Genomic DNA, 25,949 nt, shown 5'->3' with positions numbered 1-25,949 from the left:
TTAAAACAATATCACAACCATGATTATTTTCTTGTACCTAATTTAGTTAGAAAAGTGTGAAGCCCTATGAATTAAAATATTATACCATCATTCTTAGAATGGCACTTCTCAAAAATTGGATTTTTTTTATTTATTAGGGAACAGTGTGTACTTCCAGGACTTTTTTCCAAGTCAAGTTGTTGTCCTTTCAATCTTAGTTGTGGAGGGCGCATCTCAGCTCCAGGTCCACTTGCCCTTGCTAGTTGCAGGGGGCGCAGCCTACCAATCGAACTGGCAACCTTGTGGTTGAGAGGAGGCGCTCCAACCAACTGAGCCATTCGGGAGCTCAGTGGCAGTTCAGCTCAAGGTGGTGTGTTCAATCTTAGTTACAGGGGGCGCTGCCCACCATCCCTTGCGGGACTCAAGGAATTGAACTGGAAACCTTGTAGTTGAGAGCCCACTGGCCCATATGGGAATCGAACCGGCAGCCTTCGGAGTTAGGAGCATGGAGTTCTAACCGCCTGAGTCACCGGGAGGGCCCTGGATAATTTTAAATAAACATTTTGAGGGAACTGTCAATATTGAGCACAAATGGCATTATTCATGATCTTTCTTGTCTGCAGAGTTTGTGGCAGGAATTATGTGCATGAAAGGTTCCTATATCCTTTCATGTATCCCTTCATCCATCTTACTCTTATTCAAATATTGGGAGCTACATGTGTATTTACTTATTTACTCATTCAACAAGTATTTATAAAGCATCCATTGGATGCCATGCACTGTGCAGTTTCAGTGACATTGATGAAAAACTATACTAAAATCCCTGCCCTCTTGTAGCTAACATCCTTTAAAAATACTGGTAGAATTAGAACTAATGATCCCAGGAAGAGAAAGAATGAGAAAAAGACAATAATTTCAGTTTTTATTTTTCACATCTAAAATTCAAAATAATTAACTTATTTGGTATTTGCAGTTTTAAATTCAGGTCAGTTGGTAATGAGTAATTTTGGTTGTCATACTGAAGGACCTTGTCACTTACAGCTACGATTTATCGAGTTCTCACTATGTCCCAGATCTTGTGCTAAGTGTTTACATTTACCCCATTTGACAGATGATAAAATTGAGGCCCAGAGACATAACTTTTGACCTTCCTATAGTCAGTAAATGGTAGAGATGAGATCACAACCAAGTGCAGGTCTATAGGACTCCAAAGTCAGAATTCTTATCCATCACACATGTTCTCTCCAACCAGGGTCACAAATCAGGAGCAGAAACCAGTGAAATTACAAAATGTACTCAGAACAAGATCCCAGATGATGGCCAAATCCAGAAATCACAGAGTTCTCAAAAACAGTGATCTAGATACAAGTCAGGCATCAGAAATAAAAGATACAAAAATGAAATTTAATTCAACCAAGCCTGGATTGAGTGTTTCCTGTGCAAGGTGCAGTGCTACCATATATGCAGTATGTGTGTGGATGAGAGCATGTAAGCCTGTGTGTATGAGGGTAGGTGGATGACTGTGTGTGAAGGGTGAGTGTGCATGTGTAAGTGTATGTGTGTGTGCTTCTGTGTGTGAGGTGGATGGCGGCATTGTGAAATAATAATAAATCAGACTATTTGTTCTTGTAGTGCTCACAACATGAGAGATACATGTTCAAAACAGGCCTGATTATGATTCTAGGTCGTCTTTGATAAGTACAGTAAAGGATTACAGAGTGATTTCTAAACACTAGGAAGGACCTAAGCCACAGCAGTGGCAGTGGGATTGCAAAGAAGGGACAAACTTCGTGTTTTCAGTGGTGTGCAAGATCAGATATCCTGAACCACTCTCCCCCCAAGAACAATTAAAAATGCTGAATAAAATATTTAAAATATGTTTTAAAATTCATTTTTGAGCTGGTAAGTCAAGGAATGCTTAGGGGCCAAAGATGACGTGAAGGTTGAAACCCAGAAAGATTAGTCATAATGAAGATTGTCTTTGCTCTGGGGCATGTGCTGAATTCTGGTGTCCTTGAGCTTCCATCTGGATGGCCTCATGGGATGCAAGGCACAAGAGACAAAACAGGGCATCTAATGGTAGATGATGGTATAGCTGGAACCCCCAAAACCTGGACCCACATTGCAATAGTGAACTAGGAAAAACAAAACACCTCCGTTGCATAAGGGGTTAGTGAGGAAGAGGGAAATAAAGTTTCCTTGAAAATTCATGATCACAAGATGGAAAAAGAACCAATTAAATAAACAGCAGATTAATCACTAGTGAAGAAAGATAGTGAAATGGAAGATATATCTGAATAAGTTGCCTGAGGCAAAAAGATTTAAGAATATGGACGATAGTGTGAGGAGGAATATTAGAATTTTGTACCTGGTGAGACTACTTCAAGAACAGGAAAAAAAGGGAAATAAAAATGTTTCAGACATCCACTAAACGAATGTAAGAGATATACTTCAGGTGATAGAAAAATGATCCCAAATGAAATGTCTGAGAGGCAAGAGAAATGTGAGCAGAGTAACTGGTGAATGTGTAGATAACTAATCTAAACACTGACTACATGAATCAATAATAATGTCTAATTTGCATGTTTTAAAAAACCAACTAAAGTAATAGTAGCATTATAGTGTGATCCAGGAAAGATATGAATTAAAGTGATTTCAAGTTCTTACATAGTTAAGGAGGAAGGTACAGGTAATTCTTAACTTCAGATATTTGTAAGAAGGCATATTAACATGTCTAGAGCAACCACTAAAAGAATAGAAAAAGAACCAACAACTTATAAACCAGTAGAATGGAAAACTAGAATGAGAAAAAAAATCAAAAAAGATTTTTAAGAGGGAAGAAGAACTAGAAAAGAACAAACAGGATAAATAATGCATAAAATAAGTGGTAAAATAAATCCAAACAGTTCATGATTACACCAAATACAAATAGACTGAACTCTCCAGTTAATAGATGCAGATTTTCACTTGGGATTTAAAAAATCTAGCTATATCTTTTTGCAAGAGACACTTCTAAAGGTTAGAAACACAGAAAGGTGGAAAGTAAAACTATAGGAAAGATATACCGGACAAATTCTAGCCAAAAGGAAGTTGATATAACTCAATACCTCATAATAGGATTCAAAACAATCAAATACTAGAGATAAACAGAGTAACTACATGATGGTAAAGTTATTTAAGAGGAAAATAAGAAGTTCTAAGCTTATATGTATCTAATAAGATAGCCTAAAAAAAAGTAAAGCAAAACTCAGCAGAACTGTTTGGAGGAATTGATGCATCTACAATCAGTGGGAGATATTAGCACTTCTTTCTGTGGTAGATAGGTCAAGCAGTGAAAAAAAAATTAGCAAAGGAAGGGACAGACAGCTCAAGAAACATTTCAGAGGTTGGATGTATTTTTGAGAGCCCTGTCATTGGGAAGGTGTTCTCTTCTGGCACAGCAGAGTCCAAGCTGCAACTAGTTCTTGCCCTGAGAGCCAGGTTTGATAGTACCCTGAGCAGCTGGCTCCTAGGGCAGAGGTGCTAAGCACTTGCTCAGCACTTCCTTATGGAAATCACCCCTTTCTCACCAGACCCACATGAAAAAGCCAGTCTGCTCCTCCTGGCCTTTTTTTGCCTGGGCCTCTGGGATCACAGATTCATGCTTTACTGAAGGACACAGGTGATTTGAAGATGGATGATCCTGAACCCCATTTTGATCTTTCCAGCTGTTGCCCACAATTGCATAGAAGGTATGTGCAGTGATAAGAAGTAGTGGCTGGGGGCAGGGAGGGGGAATGGGGATCACTGTGCAAACATCTCTACTCAGTGAAAACGTAGCTGCTCTTACACATATGGAATCTTAAAAAGATTCTAATTAGTCATTTATGCCAAGTGCACCATGGTCGTTCCAGAATGATAGATTCCCAACTGTTTAGAATTGAGGGTGGTGGAGTCTTTTGGGAAGGATCCCGCTGAGCCTGCCGGCATAATAAAGCTGACTCTCCTAAAAAAAAAAAAAAAAAAAGAATTGAGGGTGGTTGTCAAGAGTAAAGCATGGACTTCCAGTTCTGGCAAGATTTAGGATTGAGGTGACACAAACATCTGCCTTCCCGTCCTCCTATCCCCAGTGTAAAGACAGAGAAAACCTTGAAAGGGTAGGAAAGAATGGAAGGAAGAGGAATACAGTGAAAACAAAGGAAAGAGGAGGTGCTAGTAACCAAGAGCAAAATAAAAAACCAAAGCTCTAAGTACAAGAGTTACTGTACTGTGTTACCCCTAGTTCCCGGGTGCTCAGCGGTTGACTTTGGAAGTAACAGTTTCATCAGTCCATCACAGTCTGATCACAGTCCACTAAGTCAGTTCATTAGATACGCAAATCTGACCTTTATTAGGAAAGAGTGTGGCCTCAGCTCAACTTAATAATTAGCCTTAGAATATACTTAAGGCGTTGGAGGTTGAAAGTGGCAATAAAATGTTAGGTTCTTTTCTAGGTCCTTTCCTTGCCTCATACCTTCATCAAGCCTCCCAGGCCCTCCTTTTGCATCTCCAAGGCCCCAGTTACCATTTGCCTCAGACACCAACTGGTGAAGTGATTGTATTAAAGTTGCAGTTGACAATGCTTTGGCGAATACCTTGAATTTTGGCCCAGCTGGTTAGGGAATTGGTAAGTCAAAGATTAACTCTGCATGGTCAAAGAACCAAAATAATTTGAAGACTGTCATTTTAAGGCACTCTCACAAAACTGTGAAACTCTGTAATTTTAAAAAAAAAAATCAACACTGGCTACTTTTCCGTTTAGGTGACCATCCCCATGGAGGAAGTATTTCCAGGGTTCTCATCTAGGAGTATTATAATCTCATGGCTGTGAAATATAGATGGTTACCTCTCCCTGTGTTTCTGACTGTCTAGCCACAAATGGAGCACCATCTGAAATGAATGATGTAGAAGATTCTGAGGAAACGGAAATGATGAAATCACCTTGAATTCAACAGTAGAGCAACAGGACTTGAAATCTTGTGGCTCAGTTGGCATGGTGTAACATAATTGTTAGGCTTGGGTTCCATCTTTCAGAACCCTTGATAACGTAAACTAGCAAATTAAGACTTGCCGTGAAAATAATTGCATGCTATTCTACAACAGAGGTGGAATATTCCAAGAGCAGAATAGATAGAGGTAGCTATATTTTGCCATCTGGCAAAGTCACTAGACCAGATGGATTCACTAATGACTTCTCTAAAGTATTTAGTCAGACCTTACTGAAACACATGACTGGTGTATTTAATTATCCTAAATTAATGGGACTTCTGCCAAATATAACCCTCAATGCTTGAGTCATGCTCCTCGCTTAAAGAGTAGAATAGAAATGAATAGCTTCAGAAAGCTGGGTTCCACATAGACCCCTTATTAGTGAACCTTTTCATTAACAAATCGTTGTGTTACAGTCTTCAAGCAGTATGTCTCCTTTTTCAAAGAATGGATTGTAAGAATAGCCATGCTGATTAAATTCATTTATCAGTAACATTTATATTCAATGAGAACATCTGGGGGTTGATCAATCTGATACATATAGTCAGTTATTAGACATCCCTTCCTACGTTCTTCCTATGAAAAACTCCTGAAACACCAGACACGGTCTTTTTGTTTTTGTTGTGTTTTTTCCCCCTACTTAATCAATTTTCATTTCTCTTTAACTATTATTTGTTTTAATTTTTATACTTGTATCAAAGCAATATTGACACACAAATCAAAAATTAGAGAAGGTCTTATAATGAAAAACTGCCCCTGCTCCATCCTTTCCCACCCCCAATTTGCTTTCCAAAGGAATGCTTTTAATTATTATGATTGTTCTTTCTGGTGCTTACCTCCACATCTTGAAACATTATGATTAATTGCTATTTCTTGACTTATCTATTTTAGATATGATTGACTTTCTTTAAAGATACTCATACTTAAGAATGTAGCTTTGCAACTTACACATAACATTCTTACATCCCTTCCCTTTTCCTCCTCAAGGGGTTATTACATTATTTTTAACTCCTCTAACATCTACTTTTGTAGCTTTACATTATACTTTTATACCTTTATTTTTTGAGTCAACTATGGACAGTAGGTCTTGGATCTCAACTTTCCATGATGAAGATATTAGTGACATGAGTATTCTACTGAATCTCCAGGATTCTTTCACTTACTATATTTTTGAGATTCATCCATGTTGTTGAGTGTATTAGTAATTCTTTCCTTTTTACTTCTGAGAAAAATTCCATTGTATGAATATATAATAATTTATCCATTTATCTGTTGATGGACATTTAAATTATTTCCAGTTTTGGGCTATTATAAATAAAGCTGCTATGAACATTTATTATAAGTCTTGGTTTAAACATATCCTTTTATTTCTCTTGGGTAAATATCTAGGAGTAGAATTGCTTGGTTATCTAGTAGGTGTATGTTTGACTATAAGAAACTGCTGAACATCTTTCCATAGTGACTTATTGTTTTACATTCCCATCAGCAATGTATGTGAATTCCAGTTGCTCCACATCTTCAGCAGCACTTGATATTGTCAGTCTTTTAAATCTTAGATGTCTTTGACAATGTTAAAGTCTTTTAGCCACATTTTAAGTTGGGTTGTCTTCTAACTATTAAATTGTCAGCATTTAAAAATACATTCAGGGCCGGCCCGGTGGCTCAGGCAGTTAGAGCTCCATGCTCCTAACTCCAAAGGCTGCTGGTTCAATTCCCACATGGGCCAGTGGGCTCTCAACCACAAGGTTGCTGGTTCAACTGCTCAAGTCCTGCAAGGGACGGTTGCTCCCTGCAACTAAGATTGAACACGGCAGCTTGAGCTGAGCTGCCACTGAGCTCCCAGATGGCTCAGTTAGTTGGAGTGCGTCCTCTCAACCACAAGGTTGCCAGTTCGATTCCTTGACTCCTGCAAGGGATGGTGGGCTGCACCCTCTGCAACTGGCAACAGCAACTGGACCTGGAGCTGAGCTGCACCCTCCACAACTAAGACTGAAAGTCAACAACTTGACTTGGAAAAAAGGCCTGGAAGTACACACTGTTCCCCAATAAAAGTCCTGTTCCCCTTCCACAATAAAAAAAAATCCTAAACAAACAAACAAAAAAATACATTCAGGTACAAGTCCTTTGTGAATTTTCTTTACTAATCTATGGCTTGCTTCATTTTCCTAATGGTGTCTTTGAAAGAGGAGTAGGTTTAATTTTGAAGTCTAATTTATCAACTTTTTTTCTCCTATGCTCATGCTTTTTTTTCTTTTCTAAGAAACCATTGTCTTTCAAAGGTCACTGAGGTTTTCTCGTGTCATTTCTATCAGTTTTTAGTTTTAGCTCTTACATTTAGCTCTCTAGTCGTTTGAGATAATTTTTATAATTAAGAGATAAGTGTTGAGATTCATTTCTTCCCATATGGATGTCCAGTTGTTCCAGCACTATTTGTTGAAAAAACTTTCCTTTCCCCGTTGAGTTACCTTAACACCTTTGTTGAAAATCAGTTGACCATATAAATGTGCATCCATTTCTGGACTCAATTCTGTTCCATCAATATATACGTCTATCCTTATACCAATACTCTACTGTCTTAATTCTGACTCCTTTTTATAAAGGCTTCATGCAGAACTTTCCCTTCTATTAAGATTTACTCTGATTGATTGATTTCAGTAGTTAAATCCAGAGTCTCTCATTGTCAATCATGACGGGGTTAGATTTCCAATCTCTCTGTTCTTGAATTGGATAGTTTCTCCTTAGGATGACGTCTTTAGATAACCAATCTCATTTTTTCGTGTGTGTGTGTGTGTGTGTGTGTGTGTGTGTGTGTGTGTGTTTACCAGTTTAATTCTCAGATGACAGTCTTATTTTTTTAATTTGGAGGTTAGTTCACAATAGCTCTTAATGTACATTAGTTTCCCAGGCTTAGAATGTCAATTCTTTGGGGCGAGGGGCAGATTTCACGTATGTTTGTTTTGAGCAGAATCTATCACATGGCAATTAATAGATAATAACAATACCACCTATATAGTGTTCACTGTGTTTTAAGCAGTATTATTTTAATCAATGCTTTAGAATTTATTAAATCCTGTATAATACCTACCTTCTTTCATGTAGGTACTGTTCTTATTCCCATTTTATAGATGAGAAACTGAGGCACACAGAGGTTAAATCATTTGCTAAAGGTGATTTGTGAGAAACTATTATATACCAGTAAGTAGAGGAGATATGCTTCAGTGATATAGTAACTATTTAACAACTAGCTCTCCAAGAGGAAAAATGTAGACATATATTAGGTTGGCGGGAAAGTACTTGTGGTTGAAAAGTTTAAAAATAATTGTAAAAACTACAATTACCTTTGCACTAACATAATACATTTATGGTTTGTTATAGATTTTACTGACATAAATAATAATAAATTATATGATACTCTGTTGTAAATTCCACATAGCCAATCAGTTCTCCTAGAAAGCTTTCATTGATTTTTGCTGAACTCTTATATCTGTGGCCAACCTATGGTTGCAATTCAACCATGATTTCACAAAACGAGACAAGGAATGAGTGCTTGTTTACTATCTGGTTCAGAAAAGATGTTCCTCACATCACTGATAAATGAGTGTAGTTCTGACATGAACGTTGGTTAATGTTTTCATTTGTATTAATAAGACAAAAGTGAGACAACAAAGACATATATCAGAACTGATCACATCACTGGTCAATGATGTGAGTGACTTCTTTGCTGAACCAGATGACTTTTTGAATACTTCTCAATTTGTTTTCTTTCTTTCTTTCTTTTTTATTTTTTGTAGTATTCACAATGTAGCAGGTATAGACATGACACACTTTTAAGTTTATACTGCATTATTAACATTTTACTCTTCTATGTCTTAAGTCTAGACAATCAACAAAACAGTGAATCAAGCTCTGATTTGCAGCATTTGTTGATTTCTATGATGTTAATTCTGCCCCCCCCCCATAGCTGATTTCAAACCAATAATGTGACACCATTGAAAACAGTTGGAAAGAGATGTGCAGTAGTACGTCATTCTATAGCATTTCTGTCATACAGATAGGATAGCAATAAATAACCACAAGACGATAGATAACAGTAAAATGCAGTAAAATAATCAGGAAGTGATACATTTTAGTATCTATTACCTTTGTTTTTAATATGATTTATTTCGCTGTAAGTTTATGTAATTTATTTTTTAACCATTAAATTACATACTTAATAACTGATTCACAAAACTGCTAAAATGTAGCAGTACTTGCTGGTAGGCCAAGCTGGCTCTAGCATGCCATTGCATGCTTTGATCCCAGGCAGCCAAACCACTATGATCTTAACCAATCAATTATGTGGTATTAAGGTATAGAATATAGTTCTATACAGGTATGGAAATACTCAGCATGCAAGATATGTTACATTTCTTTATTTTTCTCAATCACGTTCATTCTCCTTAGATGTACCACTCATCAAGGTTGTTGATGACGGGCCACTACTCAACCATGATTATACAGGTACCCTTGGACTTACACAGTCCAGGAACATGGCAAAGGACCCTGGTGGCTGTGCACACTGCTATCACTTCCATACCTCCTGCCCAGGCCCACGTGGAAGGCAGGGCCCTCTTTATGGTGTCAGATGAGATCACAGTCCCCGTGAGGGTACTCCAGTGCCAAGTAGCTCTGGGGACCAGGGCTGGAACACAGCTATGCCCATCTCAGGCTGCACTACCTCCAGGCCGCTGTGTTCAAATAGAGTCTACCTGTATCTTTTCTTCCTCACAGGTGAACATCACTGAGGTTAGGCCATTCCATCTCCAGTCCAGAAAGCAGCAGCCTCCCCCACTGCCCTCAGACAGTCCAGCCTAATCAAGTTGATGTACTTATACCTCCAACACTGGAAAAGTTCTCTCAGGGTTATCTCCAGGGAAGGGAGGGAGAAGGCTTTCGTACTTCCCTGGTACGACTATTAAAACAACAACAGCAAACTAACAAAAGTTATTACCAAAAAAAATCACTAAAGCAACCTGAGCAAAATTGAAATGAGGCTTTAAAACATAAAGTCAGAATCATGAACATTTTTCAAATGCTGCAGTTGGAACAAGTACTCAAATATAATTTTTGCTTTCAGGAATCAAAAATGATAGTGCTGATTGTTTAACCTCATAAGCAAGGCTACCTCTCACCACGACCCTATTAATTCTCGTCTTCTCCCCACACAACATATTTGGAAATCTTCCTGATCTCATCTAACATCAGGAAGACATGTTTTTGCCCTCCTGGCATCCTGGAGAAACAAATCAATTCCTTCTCCCAGACAGGGTGATGAAAGTCCTTTTCTGCAGTGCTTTCTATTGCTATGGTAACAGAAGATGGGATTTCCCCATGGAACTAGATTTTATATACACACAGAGAAAAGCGCTTCTTTAAAAGCTTAATCACTTTTTTGTTGCCATGTGTACAATACAATCAATGCAATAAACTGAGCACCAAAAGAAAAACCGAATGACACCAAACCTTTATATGTAGGCATGGCATGAGACTTCCATTGTACAGAGACCCTCAGTGAAAAGGAGCCAATTTTAAAAGTTTTAATATCATGACATTGCTGTTGTAACTATCATAACTTCCAAAATTTGCTCAGTGTAAGTTTCCTTAGAAAAGCAAAGAAGAGATTTAGATTCATGGACTCTCAAATAGCAGATAGACTTGAAATATAAGTGAGAGGTATCAATACTTCCAGTCACAGGAAGACTGCAAACACTATGATGTGGGAAAAAGGACAGGAAGCCCAAAGTAGAAGAGATATTTTGTTTAATGGTGGTACTTCCCACTGTCATAATTTTCTCCAGGGAAGGACACAATAGTTGGTCCTTTCTCTTGAAACCTCATCAGAAGTAATTCAAGGGGCATGATTCTTTCCATCACGGCCCCTTAATAAGATAAGGGGACCCATTCTCTTTTAATCTATTGGTTGGTTTAAAGGCATTATTACTGTAGGGTAGCTTCTTAGGCTCAGGATGACTCTGTGAAGGGAGCAAAGAGTCGTTTTGGAGTATTGCAGCAGCAGGTGGATTTGGATTTATATGAAATAATGTATGTGTGTGTGTGTGTGTGTATATATATATATATATATATATATATATATATATATATATGTCTGCCATTTAAATGCTTCTGAGCTAAAATTTCAAAGGATGTTTTGGGATTAGATGAAAGCAGATCCTGCTCAAAATGACTTTTTATGTAATTCTTCAATTCCTAAATGAAGAGATGTGGAGAGAAGGGAATAGATACTTAGATGGTAGCTTCAAACCTGCTTATTAAATAAATAAGTGCTTCTGCAGCTGCCTTATTACCGATCCCTTATATTATGCTCTTGCAAATCCAATGATTCAAGTCTCCCCCCCCCCCCTTATGGGCTTTAAAAAGTGCTGTTGAAATGATATGACAAATTTACAATGAAAGTAAATGCTACTTGGCTAGGCTGTAGAAGACACACTGATGCTGTCATTCTGTTACCAAAGTGAACGCACTGAAGTTTCTGGAAAGCTGATGGGAAAGTAACAGTTGGCAAAGTGAATAAAAGGTGTTCTCTATTCTCCCTATTCTTGACGTGGACATAGATATAAAGGAACATTGAGTCGTTTTAAGCAATCATGTTACATGCAAGCCAGAGACATGAAGTCAGAGACTCTTGGCTCATAATAGGAAAAATAGATAATTTTGTTAATGTATTCAGATGGCAAAGGAGGAACCTGGATCAGTGGGGTAGCACGGGCTGGGAAGAGATGATTTAAAGAACAATATAAAGCAACTTCTGACCAAAAAAAAAATCCAATGTGAACTTTTCAATAAATGTGATACATATATAGGCTTTAATATGAATGAAAAGGATAATAACTGGAATAAAAATACTTCAAATCCACAATGGGATATTTTTGGGTTACCCTGCTAATTGAGTAACTTAGATAAATTATTCTGATGTCCTCTTTAAGGATTTGTTGAAAATTGTCTATTTCACTTCCCCCTTCCTTCAAGGAACTGAGAAAAGCCAGGAATCATGAAATTGTAGTAAGAACAATGGTTTGGAACAGCATTTTTTTTTTATAGCTCTGGGTGCTTCTGAACCCTAAAAATCTACTCAAGCACTTTTAAATAGAATCTGTGATCATAACAAAACAGTTTCATTATGTCTCTTGAAAGTGTCTCAGACCATCTAGGGGAAATATGCTCATTCCTCTTTATTTTCCAGTCCCTGCACAGAACCTTTCACCTGTAGCAGGGGTGAGAGGCAATATGGCGTCCAGGATTGTTGGCATCATTTGTTCCCTCTTCAGGAAGCACCTTGTTAATGCTTCCTCTGCCATATGATGTACCAGGAAATGTGTACAGAGTGATGGAAATAGCCCCCGCCCTCAGGGAGCGTACAGTCTAGTCAAATCTTCTCCATAGCTCTTAGGACTCCATCTTAGGATGCTAACCTGAGGAGTTTCCTTGGTTTTCCCACTAAAACTTGGATGAAGTTAAGGCCATTTTCCCCCAGGATCAGTCTTGTAAGCTTCAAACTCTAATGCTGCCAAGCTCTGTGAGTTATAAATCCAGTTACCCAAGCAAAAAATTTCTGCTTTGACATGCTCAAGCTTTGCCTTAGCCTCAAACATCCTAAACGTTTCTCTTTCTCTCTCCCTTAACTATCCCTTAACTCATCCTCTCCATCCCCTTTACTAGTCTTACCTCACTATCTCTCACCTAGTCCCTAACTAGCCTCCCTGCCTCTTCTCCTAACACCCCTCATCCATTTGGCCTTCCCACTGCGCCTCACTGCTGCTAGGGTTCCCTTCCTAAAATATGAAAGTGCTCATGTTGTATTCTGCTAATAATTGTCATTGGTACCCTAACTTCTTGGCATTAGTAAAAGGGCTTTCATGGCTGCCCCAGCCTGCTTGACCCATTTCATTTTCTGTAAGACTTTGGACATTGTCTTTTCCCAGGGATGCCCTTTGCACCTTGTCTTTCATATGAACTCATATTTTTTTCTTTTTAAAATATTGGTTTTTATAATTAAATATCAAGCATATCAAAATATGTGAATGACCATCACTCAGCTTTCACGAACCCAAACCTTTTACAAATTTACATTTGTAATTTTTTAATGAAGTAATACGTTACAGATACAATCAAATCCTCCTCTGTGTACACCACAACCTCATTTTCCTCCTACCTCTCAAGAGCTAAACAAGCCAGATTTTGGTTTATTATTCTCCTACATGCTTTTACACTTCTAGTGTATGTGTATATATCAGTCTTTGTTTTCCACGTTCTAAAACTACTAACTCTTCTCACACAGCATATATCACTTGGCCACTTTAACTCATTTTTGAGATGTAGTCAAGTATTGTATTGTATTAATTCACAAGTAATTGTATTAATTCACAAGTATTGTATTAATTCACTTTAGTAGCCAATTACTACAAATATACCACAATTTATCCATTTTCTAATGGACATAGGGTCCTGGTTTTTACAATTAAAAGCAATATTGCCATGAACTTCCTGTATATATCTCCCTGAGTACACACGCCAATTCCTGTAGAATGTCATACTCAGAGCCTGGGTTAGCGTATAAACATCTTCAAGTAAACGAGTTGTTGCCAAATCGCTCTCCAAAGTATAACTTAAAGTTACGGCCACCAGGAAAGGGAGCCCATTGCTCCAGAGCCAGCAACATGTACAAGTGTCAGGTTTTATTGTTTTGTTTTATTGTGAGGTTTGCCCATCTGATGGCCGTGAAATGGTATCTCAATGTGGTTTTAATGTGTAATTCTTTGATTACTAGTGAGATTAAACATCTTTACATGTGAATGACTACTCAGGGGTCCTCATCTGGAATTGCCCATTCATATTTTTTGATCATTTTCTTGATTTATATGGAATCGTTTGCCTGTTACAGGGCATGCAACCATAGTTTGAGTTTTACTGTATACAAATTTATTAATCTTTCCTTTTCATGCTTTTGTCTATTCCAATGTCATGTTCTTTGCTTTTCTATAGGTTTAAAGTTCTCCTTTTTATTTGTAGATCTTCAATCCATTCTTCCTAACATAAGGAGTCTGGATAAACTGGCAGCACAATTTGTGCTTCCACTTCACTTACACCATTTCATTACAGGTTATTTTCATCTTTCAAAAATGATATTTTTACTAGGAAGTTTGATTTTGATCTTGTGTAGATATTCTAAGTACCTATTATTAATAGTTATGAGTATTTATGTACCACATTTCTCTAGAGTTTCAGAGATAGTAATTTTCCCTCCCAGTATTTTTGAGTCTTAGATTGTTAGCATCATCTACTCTAAAACTAATTGAATAGAAGAATCTTAATCTAAATAGGTTTCATATTCTAACAGAAGTTATTATACTTGCATACCATAGGTATGATTCTGGTATAAGCATGAGTATTAAATCTCATTCCAAAACACAGTGAAGTATACCAGACTTCAATATTTGGATGTGTATTTTATACCCTTTACCTGTTAAATATACCCTCATGAATGTAAGTACAATATATTGGGCAAAAATTTCCCTGTAGTTTAATGTAGCCAAAACAACTGAGAATATTTCAACATTAAATATAAAGCAGAAACAATGACTTTTTAATGTGCAATTTAAATCAATGGTAAATATCCAATAAGGATATAAAATGCTCATAATAAAATATTTCCTATTAGATATCAGTAAGCTTTTATGTATGGTATATATTTCTCACATGCATAGGTTGTTTTCACAGCCATTCTTTATTGCCTCTTAAAGACCAAGCCTTACAATCAGATATTAAGAGTTTTAAGTAGATTCATTGATATCCAGATAGTTTAATGTACCTATATATACATTTGACATTAAAGTCAAAATTTAGGGACGGCCAGGTGGCTCAGGCGGTTGGAGCTCCTCCGTGCTCCTACCGCTGAAGGCTGCCAGTTCGATTCCCACGTGGGCCGGTGGGCTCTCAACCACAAGGTTGCCGGTTTGAATCCTGCAAGGGATGGTGGGCTATGCCACCTGCAGCTAGCGGCAGCAACTAGACCTGGAGCGCCCTCCACAACTATGATTGAAGGGACAACAACTTGACTTGGAAAAGATCCTGGAAGTGCACACTGTTCCCCAATAAAGTCCTGTTCCCCTTCCCCAATAAAATCTTTAAAAAAAAAAACAGTCAAAATTTAAGTCCTGGTTATTCCACGTAAATGTCTTGTTGAAATCTCATTAAAATGGTTGCCATTTTCCAGGGATTAAAAAAAAAAATCAATGGAGATTTTCATTCACTTCAAATATTTTTTATTATCTATTCTGGGCCAGGCATAAAGGATAAGGAAGTTATCCTGCTTCTATAGAGTTTACAATGTGGAATCTAAGAATGATAAAATATTTTACTCTTCCTTTTGCTGCCTCTTACATTTTTGCAAGTTGACTCTATAAACCATTTCTGGTGAGAAAAGACAGCTTTCATTTTTAATTTGAAGAACCATCTACCTTCATAAATAAAAGAAAAATGTTGTCATCATCTATTGTATGTCCAGGACTTACGGCACCTAAGAATTCCAAGGTTGGGAAAGAAGTTTCTAGAAAGAAACTCAGATCTGGTTTCAGTCTTCTGAAATTTCATTTCTCTTGTATCAGATGAATCCAGCATCTATCTGGGAATGAAGCTCAACTACAGAATCTATCAACTACCTAGCATTATCTCAGCCCACCACCAACCAGAGAGAGAGTGAACTCATTTTCTCTAAAGTCCTGGGTAGCTGGTCACTCCATTCTCCATTGTGTATATATGTATGTGTATAGATAGATAGACATTTTGTTATTATTTGTTTACATGTGTACCCTTCCTCTTAAGGTAGTCTTCTTGAAAGAAAGGCAGTGTATTTTCTGTTTATATATCTACAGTGCTGTACCTATAGGTCCTTAAATAAGGGTTTGTTGAATGAATTAATGAATGAGCTAAAATATACCAGTTTGCCACAGAAGGTTTTCACAAGCTGCTTCCATCCATTTACTTTAACGAAACCAATATGGCACTCCATCATCTACTTATAAATTTCTAGGACATCTAGATACCCTCAAATACCAAAAGATTAACTCAGCAAAATTGAGATTGGGAGGGTCCTTTATACTTTAATGGTCCCTCTCACCAAGTCTGAATGCTAAAGTGTTCTACAACTGTAAAAAGTTCTAAAGCCTTTAACATTTACGTATTGTGAAAAAGCTATGCCTATATATATGCTATCTTTTTATATTACTCCTTATAATGATTCCTGAGGTTACATTTTCCAGCAAGCACATGTTAGATGGCTGAGATCTGGAGCACCCTGGTGTTTTTCATCCCAGGACTCCTCTGCCGGCCCTTAGAATTCCTGAAATCCTGAGAGAAGGGGCTTCTCCTGGAGAGTGGTGGTGGCAGTAGCACCAGGGGCCTGGCTCACCATTCTTTGAGCCTCCCTTGATGCTCTGCGAATCCCAGCCTATCCTCTCCTGCCCCTCCATCTGGAGCTGCACCCACTTCCCCCTACACAGCTGAAGACACAAAGTACCTTGTTTGCTTTCCTGGGAAACCCCACACTCCCCCATGCGGACCACTCCCTGCCAGGCTCATGTGTGTCCCTGATGGTGTTCACAAGAAGAGAACATTTCCTGACGGAAGGGCTTGGCGAAGAGGCCAGCTAATCCTGTGGTGCAGGCAGTTGGATGTGGTCAGAAGAACAGAGGCTGTTCTTGAAGGGAAAGGAACAAGCAGCCATGGTCTCTGGGAACAAGTTCTAGGCACCTCACTGCTGCTGTTTGGAGGAACAACTGGCTCAGAGGATGTGCAATGAAATGTGTGTTCGGGTTACTGCAGCCTTGGGCCTGAGTAGATGTCCGACTGAGGCTCCTGTGGCAAACCCAGAGGCCCGCATTGCTATCCCAGAGCCTTCATCCACCTGGAAGGTGATAGATTTGCAGCCCTAGCGCAGTTCACTCAGGGTTCTGGCCCCTGGCGGTCCCTCCCCTGTACAGCCTTTGGGCCAGAGCCGAGAGCCGGCTTCCCAACACCTGGCAGGCCGGTGGGGCGAAGTGCCCTGCACTGTGATTCTGACTGGGAGGGGGTAAGACCAGGCATCGAGAAGGATTGGGGTTTGATTGACAGATGGCGTGAGCCAGACTCCTATTGACTAATCAAGGACAAGAGGCCTCTGGCACCTGGGACACACAGATGTTTCTCAGCCCGGGACTCCTCTGCTCACTGCTTTAGAACTTCCAAGATCCCATGAGGTGGGGCTTTCTCAGTGGGGAGTGACTGTTGCAGCAGCACCTGGGGCCTGATCCCGCCATTCCTTAAGACTCCTATGATGCTCAGTGCATCCCAAGCCCAGCTTGTTTCTGCCCCTCCATCTGGACCCAAACTCACTAACCCCACACAGCAAAACCACAAAACACAACCTGCAGGCTCCAACTGCCCCCTTTTGGTCTAAAAAAAAAGGAAATCTAGTGCAGCACCCAGCATCGACTGGAGAATGCAAGTAGAGGAGGACCTTCAGCTTTGGAGGCAGTACATGGACTGAGGATCTGTGGAGTGGAGTGGGGGGTTGGGAACACCAGGAAAGCCAAGCTGCACTTCAGGCACCAGGGTAAAAGGGCCTGGGAGGACCACTCGGTGAGGAGCAGGGCCAGTACTCAGAATCCCTCTGCAAAAGATGGCACTAGGTATGGTGGGAAGCCTAGGTATGGAGCACAGTGGGATGAGGGCCACTGTGAGGCTACTTGGCGTCTGCAGAACTGGGGGACCACATATGGAGCCAGCAGAGAACCAGAAAGTAGTTTGTTTTTGAATGGCTCCCGGTATCCACAGAGGCATGCATATGTTGGTTGTATCTATCTGATGCTAGTTACACAAATGATGATCATAATGAAACTTGTATTGAACGCTTATTCTGTGCCAGGTCCTGGGCTAAATGCTCTATATTTATATTATCTACTTTTGTATAGTGTCTCCATTTTATAGATGAGGAACCTGAGGCAAAAGAGATCAAGTAATAGGTCCAAAAGATGAGAGATAGTAAGGGACAGCCAATGTGCAAATTCAGGTATCTGACTCCAAAGCATATACTCTTATCAAAGTCATGCTGAAATTGGAAAGGAAATAAAAAACCTAGTTTTGCAACTCTATAAACACAGTCATCTGCTAGTTTTTCCATATAGATAATGTGCTCTTTTTGTTTTGTTTTAAATTCCCAATGCCTATTTTTAGAAAGGCAAAACTTCTTTACATAATGAATTTAAAACATTAGAATGATTTCTCTTCTAGGAATAATAATGATAACATTTCTCCCTCTTGACTGCTACAGACTCCTTGAAATTCTAGTTAGTATTTGACAAAGTTTTATCTTCATTGGACTACAGAGGAAAAATGCTTGTGGGGAACAAAGCCCCGAAAAACAGTTTCCAGGCTCTCGGCCTCACATAGAAAGGTGCTGGCTCAGGTAGCAAATGGCCATCAACTGTGATCAGATGGCCAGCAGCTGTGGCTAGTTGGCCGTCAGCTGTAACCCGTAAGCCATTGGCCAATAATATTACGGCTGTGGCTACGCTAGCAGAAAGAGTAGGGGCTAGCAAGAAGATGGTGGCTGGCAAGCGCGGACTGCTGTTAGGCAGATTATGTAGATCCTGCTTCCTGTGTCTCCAGCCCAGCCACCAGCGAGAATATATTGGTTTGACTCCCCTACCTATGGCTCCGTGGGTGTTCCTTTTTGGCCTCACCATGTCCTGCGTTCTTATGTGGGGAGCGGGACCAGAGACCCCGCAGGCCGCCCCGCTGGACACCCCGCACGACACATGGCCTAGTAGGCAGGATACGGTGCTGGCCAAAGCTTTCTGAAGGGCAGTGGAGCAGTTTGTGCCTATGAAAGCTCAGTCTGAGTAAGACCAGGAGGAGCAGCTGCCGGGGAGCTCGATTCCCGTGGAGGGGTGGAAAGACATGGATGGTTCCCCAGCCAGCAGAGGCCGGAGAAAGCGAAGGTTGTTGCCACCCTGTGGGCTGGGAAGTGCTTGCTGAGGCAGCCCGGATGCGGGACTTGTCCCAGGAGGAAACGCTTGCTGAGTCCTCCGTGGGAGATGAGGGTGAGGTCAAGGTCATCCCTCACCCCCAGGACAGCCCTGGCGAATGACTATGGACTATGAGGTAATTGCCTTCTATCCCTGATTTAATGGACGCTTGACTGTTTGGGAACATACCACCATGTAGTGGGACTGGCGGATGTTTGCTTTTGTGTCTTGACTGGCCGCCATTGATAATATGTAAGCACCTTGATGTGAGCCGCTGTTGTTCCTGCACAGTACCCCGAGAGGCCCAGAGAGAGTGGCAGTGCCCTGAGGCCCTGGCTGTGTCCAGGAAGTCTGGCTGTGTGCAGAGAGAGTGGCAGTGCCCTGAGAGGCCCTGGCTGTGTCCAGGAAGTCTGGCTGTGCCCAGAGAGAGTGGCAGTGCCCTGAGAGGCCCTGGCTGTGCCCGGGGAGACAGGGGTACCCTAAGGAGCCCAGGAAGTCTGGCTGTGCCCAGAAGTACTGGTGGTGCTCTGAGAAACCTTGGCTGTGCCCGGAGGAATTGGTGGTACCCTAAGAAGCCCAGGAAGTCTGGCTGTGCCCAGAAGTACTGGTGGTGCCCTGAGAAACCCTGGCTGTGCTCAGAGAGCCTGGCTGTGTCCAGGATATTGCATTCACCTCCAGGCTCCTCGCACAGGGCCCCTTGTGGAAGACGCTTATCGTGTAGATTGTGAGGCGAGACCCTGTAGGAGTGGAGTGTGGGGACAAAGCCCCAAAAAACAGTTTCCAGGCTCTTGGCCTCACATAGAAAGGTGCTGGCTCGGGTAGTAAATGGCCATCAACTGTGATCAGATGGCCAGCAGCTGTGGCTAGTTGGCCGTCAGCTGTAACCCATAAGCCATTGGCCAATAATATTACGGCTGTGGCTACGCTAGCAGAAAGAGTGGGGGCTAGCAAGAAGATGGTGGCTGGCAAGCGCGGACTGCTGTTAGGCAGATTATGTAGATCCTGCTTCCTGTGTCTCCAGCCCAGCCACCAGCGAGAATATATTGGTTTGACTCCCCTACCTATGGCTCCGTGGGTGTTCCTTTTTGGCCTCACCATGTCCTGCGTTCTTATGTGGGGAGCGGGACCAGAGACCCCGCAGGCCGCCCCGCCGGACACCCCGCACGACAATGCTACATAAATGACAAGCATAGTAACTTGTAGTTCTCTTGGTGTCACAGCTATTTCTGTAGAATAGAAAATTTCATTTAAAATACATAATCTATAGCAACAGAAACAGCACTTGACTCTGGGACCCCTCCATGCTTTGAAATATTAATGAGGATGGTAGTCAGAGCTTCTGCAAGCAGGTTTAATTAATCTGAAAAGTGCACTTTCTCCTCGGAACATTTCCCTCCAAATTAAAGTCAAAAGCTAATTTGAAAGCTGAGTAATATTTTCAAAATCAGTCAGTAAATATCATGACATAAAGCAGTTATAAAATCATGTATAAGATTTTCTAATCATAGAAATATAATCATAATTGTGTCTCATTTTCAAGGGAACCAACTGGGTAAAATCAGATGAAATTGTTAAACTGTGGTAAGCCTCTCTTTGCCAAAGTTGAATGTTTATATTTAGACTAATTGGATAATTAATTACTTGGGGGGGGACAGTTCAGACACTTTCTCTCGAGATTATCTTGCTAAGATTATTAAAATGAGAAACATATGGATAAAAGATGATCAATGTTTTTCTTAAGTTTTTTTTTTCAGTAGGAGGATGTGAAAGAGGCTTTTTTTCTTTTTCAGCCTTGCCTTACACCCAGATAAAACTCTTGTTGCAACTGGCCAAGTTGGGAAGGAGCCATATATATGCATATGGGATTCCTATAATGTTCAGACTGTGTCTATTCTTAAAGATGTCCACACACATGGAGTTGCCTGCCTGGCTTTCAACTCAGATGGACAGGTGCGTATCATTTTCCATTTCAATTTTCTTTAATAACGTCTCATAAATCACTTAGAATTATAATGCCCATAGCCTATAGACTCAGAATGTCTATTAACTCTTGGTAGCCTCTTAGAATCTTCACCTGTTTGATCCTTTTCCAAGCTTGTGACACTGACCCCCAGCTCTGGATATGCCCGTTTTGGTTTCCCCAGTCTCACTCTCTGGGGTTAAAACACCCCCAGGAAGGAAGTCATGAACTCATGCTGCTTAAGGCTGTCATGACTCAGCAATTTCACTTTTTCTTCCATTGTTAGCTTCCTATTTGGAACAAGGGTCGGACCAAAGCTTTTTCACAAACCTCAAATGTTGAGCAGCACCTTGGTTCCTTTGCTTTTAGAAGATAACATCACCTCCACCTAATTCACTGAGAAGAGTCTCTTTGATCCCTTCTTTTGAGGTCATTTCTAACAACTTGTTCTCCCTACTTACTCCCCACAATTAAAGCAATCACTGATTCATATGTATTTAATCGTTCCTTTACTGTAACTCTTGACACTCATCCTCCCCTTCCCATTCTCTCTGCCACTATTCTTTAAGTTTCTAATTTATGTTATGCCTGACAATATAAGTAACCTCTTAACTGGTCACAACACAGTAAATGTCTTGCTAATATATTTCACCAACTGAAAAGATGGGTCAGAGCATTGTTTAAAAACAAGAAAAGCTTGGAGTACCCATTGAATGAATGCATGTTGTATCTGGGTATTCTAGGCTAACCAGCTTTTCTAGCCTTATCATCACTATCCCCTTGGAGTCAAATTGGACAAGTCAAAGAGATTCCTTTACCAGACCTTGCTCTTTCGCACCTCCAGACACTTTCTCAGGCTGTCCTCTCTACCTCAAGTGCCCTGCTTACCTTTTGGCCCCTTAAAATGACTCATTTTTCCAAGACACTTCAAAGGTCTTCATGAAGCCTTCCAAGTCCCCCCAATAAATTTTCTCTTTTCTTTGACTTCCAGCAGCACTTGGCAGAAAAAGTTTGTTAGTATGTTACAGATGTCAAGTTTATTTCAATTTAAAAAATGTCAGAGGAAAGAGAGTGGAAGCAGGGGATATTCCTGGCTCGCACTACCTTCACCTCTTCACTGAGGCTGTGCCTTCCCTCCCTGGACTGCTCCATGTTCCTCGGCCGCCCTTACTCCATCTCTTTCACCCTCCATATTTATGCCAGTCAATTCCTTAAATCCAATTTTTGTCAAATTTGAATGAACTCTGTAACTGTGTGTGAAAAGACCTGGGAAATTATTCTTAGAGGCTTGACCACACTGAGAGTTTGTGGGAAGTTCAGTGGATTACAGGACTTGAACTGGTTTGAGTCACTTTTTAAACAATTAACATTTAGTCACCTTTTAAAACACTTGAGCCGCTTTCTAAACAATTAACAATAGCAGAACACTTGGTGTATTCTGCTGTTTTGAAAGAGTAGCAATCATTCACTACTCATGTTGCTTTCTGGAACTAGATTTAATACAATATAGACCTCTGGTATATATTTTTGATTTTACTACTCTGTAATCTTGTCTAGTTTAGTCAGGATAATGCATACATTCCATTGTAAGTGTGTATCCACGTCTAAAGAGAAATAGATGGATACTGACATTTGTTCACACTTGCAGTTATTGACTTCCTGACTAAATGAATGTGTCAGAATGCATATGTATGTACAAGTATAAACCTTTGCTTGGATGTAGACTTACGTGCATATTCTCTAATCTGATTTCCCCCCCCCCAAACATTATTTATCAAAATTTGTTCTGAAGCCTCATAAGAAAAATGTAGTGTGACAGAAGGACATCTAGCTTTGACTTGTAGTCCTTTGTCCATGTTATTTTGGGTTAGAATCCTAGCTACTCTCTTTTAGGTTCCATTTTGCCAGGTGGGGGTGGTGGGGCTCTATATGGTACGTCACTGTGAGTTGAGAAAAATAACCTCCTATTTGCTTGGCATGATGGATTTCCTGGCTTATTGATGCTTATTGCTTCAGGTTTGTCTTATTCCCTAGACACAGTTCACTGGAATCGAGTGGTATTTAGAAAATGACAAAGGGCCTATCACCTCTCAGACAACAAAAGGCAATATCAGTGCTTCTCAGGTAGCTATGGGGCCTGTCATTATAACTGAGCAAAAGAGATTTATTTGGGCTTTTTCTCAATCAAGAAATGTGGGTTTTACTTTAGTGCCCATGTTTATGTTAATTGCTTTTCCTAATATTTTTTTTTCTTTTTTTAAAGAAAAAGAATAAGCTGAATGGAATTTACCCACTTGGAATTTTCTTATATGGATAAAAATACAATCATGTCTTAAAATAATTTCCATTGCTGGAATGCTCAGTAAAAATGACAGCAAAGATCCCCTTTCTTACGGGCACATTTAAAAACTCCAACTACATATGTTTTATACTAAATATTCCTAATGGGAGCCATCTATAGTGAAGAAACCTGAGCAATATCTGCCTAACAACACATGTATGCTTAGCCATATGTGGCTGTCTATCATTCCACACCTATGCACGTGCATACACACGCACACTCATACATACTGGATAAAATGCATAAGCTCAGATACACTTATACTTGGGTAATACTATATTTTTAAAACCCTTTGACTTACATTATTTCACTGATTCACACAACAATCCTACTATGTAAACAGAACAAATATTTTACACTTATTTTACAGATAAGAAAACAGATTTAAGGAGGTTAATTAATTTTCCAAGGACTTATGTCTAGCTACTCACAAAGTCAAAATAGGAGCCAAGTCTACTTACTCCCAATCCAGACCCCTGTTACAAGGTGCTGTTTCCTTAGAAGTGGTCTCCTGCTAGAACCTCTGATTTTGGTATTCCTAATACATGTTTGAATGCTTGATTTTGTATATACTCATGTGTTAAATGCTTTTCCCTTTGAGGACAAGTTCTGATCCAAACCCAAAGACTTTAGACGGGGAGATGAAGTACCAGCTTTTACTAAAATCATATAACTTTCTTTAGTCAATTGAAATGTTTGTGGAAGTTACAAAAATTAAGAACAATGAAAATGTTCATTTATGGGATTTCTCTTTGCGTTTGTTAAACCTTTTAATGTTAGCAGTTTGATGAAAATCCTAGACTCTCTTAAATCTCACATTAAGATCTTAAATTAAAAAATTCAACTCTGACTTCGACTTCGGTTCCTATGATTTCCACTGATTAATCAGAAATTTCATGAATTTTTGCACATGTTTCCTATATCTAAGAAGGACAAATGGTTGTAGTTTATAGGTTATTGATATGTCAGTATATGCTAATAGAAGTAATTTATGATAGCTTTAGTTTTAGATTTTAGATGGACCTTGAAAAATGATTCTTTTTCATAAGTTCAATACTTGGCCCATAGAGGGTAATCAGTAAGCATTTGTTGAAAGAAGCCATGGGTATTGGGAAATCTTGCCATCATTTTTAAGTGTTACATTATTGTTCTTATTCTTAGCGTTTAGCCTCTGTGGGATTGGATGCCAAAAACACAGTCTGTATTTGGGACTGGAGGAAGGGAAAACTTCTGGCCTCAGCCACCGGCCACTCTGACCGGGTAAGAACTTGTTGGATCAAACCATTCAGATCGTATAACTGCAGGGCAATTGTGATAGAGCTTCTCAGAGTCGTAATATTTTTAAAAGTGAATTTGCCACATGTAGATTCTTTCCTACGTATTCAACTTAAAAACTTGCTGTTTTTAAAAATTAATTTATGACTAATAGCTATGTTGGCATGATCTCTTTTGGTGATTGGATGCTTTATTGAAGTTGTTACTGCTTTTCACAGGCAAAACAAATTTTTGAAATTGGCATTTAGCTTCTTCATAAAATCAAGATAGAATTGAATTTGAAATTATATGTAAAGTTTTAGATGTATTCATTTAGAAATGGAAATAGTTGTTGAAAATAATATTCACAAAATACATTTACAAGAGTATACATTTGAATTTCAGATGAATATAATGACAACTTTGTGATTTTTTGTTATATTTGAAAACCTTGAATGTAAATTGTGGCCTGCTTATCACTCATATTGAATTCAGAGTGATGAGAAATGATAATTCCATGTAGTTATGGCTGGCAAAGTAGGATATGAAGCAGGCACATGCATTAACTGGTAAGAAATCTATTTCTCCAGTGTCTTGCATAATTAGAATAATTTGGCTAGTTTACTGTCTTGATTTTCTAAATAAAAAAGAATGAATTTGCATGACTGTTTTATATTGATTCCTAGTTTTGTAATTCTGCACAATATAAGTGTCCATGTAGAATGAGGCCTTAATTAAACATTAAATTAACTGTCTCTTGCGTAAGTGTGAAATCTAAAAATGTTTGTACGAATAGTACAGTCGACTAGGGAGAATTGTGGTTTTACAGGGACTCCATAGTTGTTGCTGCACATTTGGGTAAACTGTACTTGAGGATTAAGTTCTCAGAAAGTCCAGGAGTGACCATCAATGGAACTTTAGTGTTGGTAGAGGACGAGCGCCTCTGGCCCAGTGGTTTACACCCGTAGGAATACCGTAGGAGGAAATAAATCCCCTAGGACTATTTTACAACACAGTGACGCTTGGGTATTGATATTAATTTATTGGTATTTAATTGTTATTAACTTAGTATTTAATGAATAGGTTGAAAATATTTTCAATGCTTACATTTTGGATATTACTATTTCTGCTTATGCTGTGATCCCGTTATATAAAGTAAGTTGAATTGGACTGGACCAATATGTAAATTTCCTATTGCTTTATTAATGTTTTGTATACTTTCCAGTTAGGAGTAGACTGTAAAAAGTGCAATGTTACCCTAGCGAGAACTCTGTAATTTTAAGAGCCTAGAATGTTTTAATGAAATATTGTTCGTTTAGAACACTGTTCTCCCAGACCCCATAATTTG

The 25,949-nt window shown here is 39.4% G+C and overlaps 1 protein-coding gene across 5 annotated transcripts in view; it reads left to right on the top strand.

Moving 5' to 3' along the window:
- The window catches only part of EML6 (EMAP like 6), a 233,785-nt gene that overhangs the window by 68,348 nt on the left and 139,488 nt on the right, over positions 1-25,949 (top strand). For all 5 annotated transcript variants that reach the window (XM_081069322.1, XM_081069321.1, XM_081069324.1 and 2 more), the window contains exons 2-3: positions 20,837-20,996; positions 24,509-24,607. In XM_081069322.1, coding sequence (XP_080925448.1) covers positions 20,837-20,996; positions 24,509-24,607 — 259 coding nt within the window. The remainder of the gene's footprint in view (positions 1-20,836; positions 20,997-24,508; positions 24,608-25,949) is intronic.

The sequence above is a fragment of the Rhinolophus hipposideros genome (genome assembly GCF_964194185.1).
Source record: "Rhinolophus hipposideros genome assembly, chromosome: 12".
NCBI classification, from domain to species: Eukaryota; Metazoa; Chordata; class Mammalia; order Chiroptera; family Rhinolophidae; genus Rhinolophus; species Rhinolophus hipposideros.
This window is presented reverse-complemented; position numbering and strand designations above follow the sequence as displayed.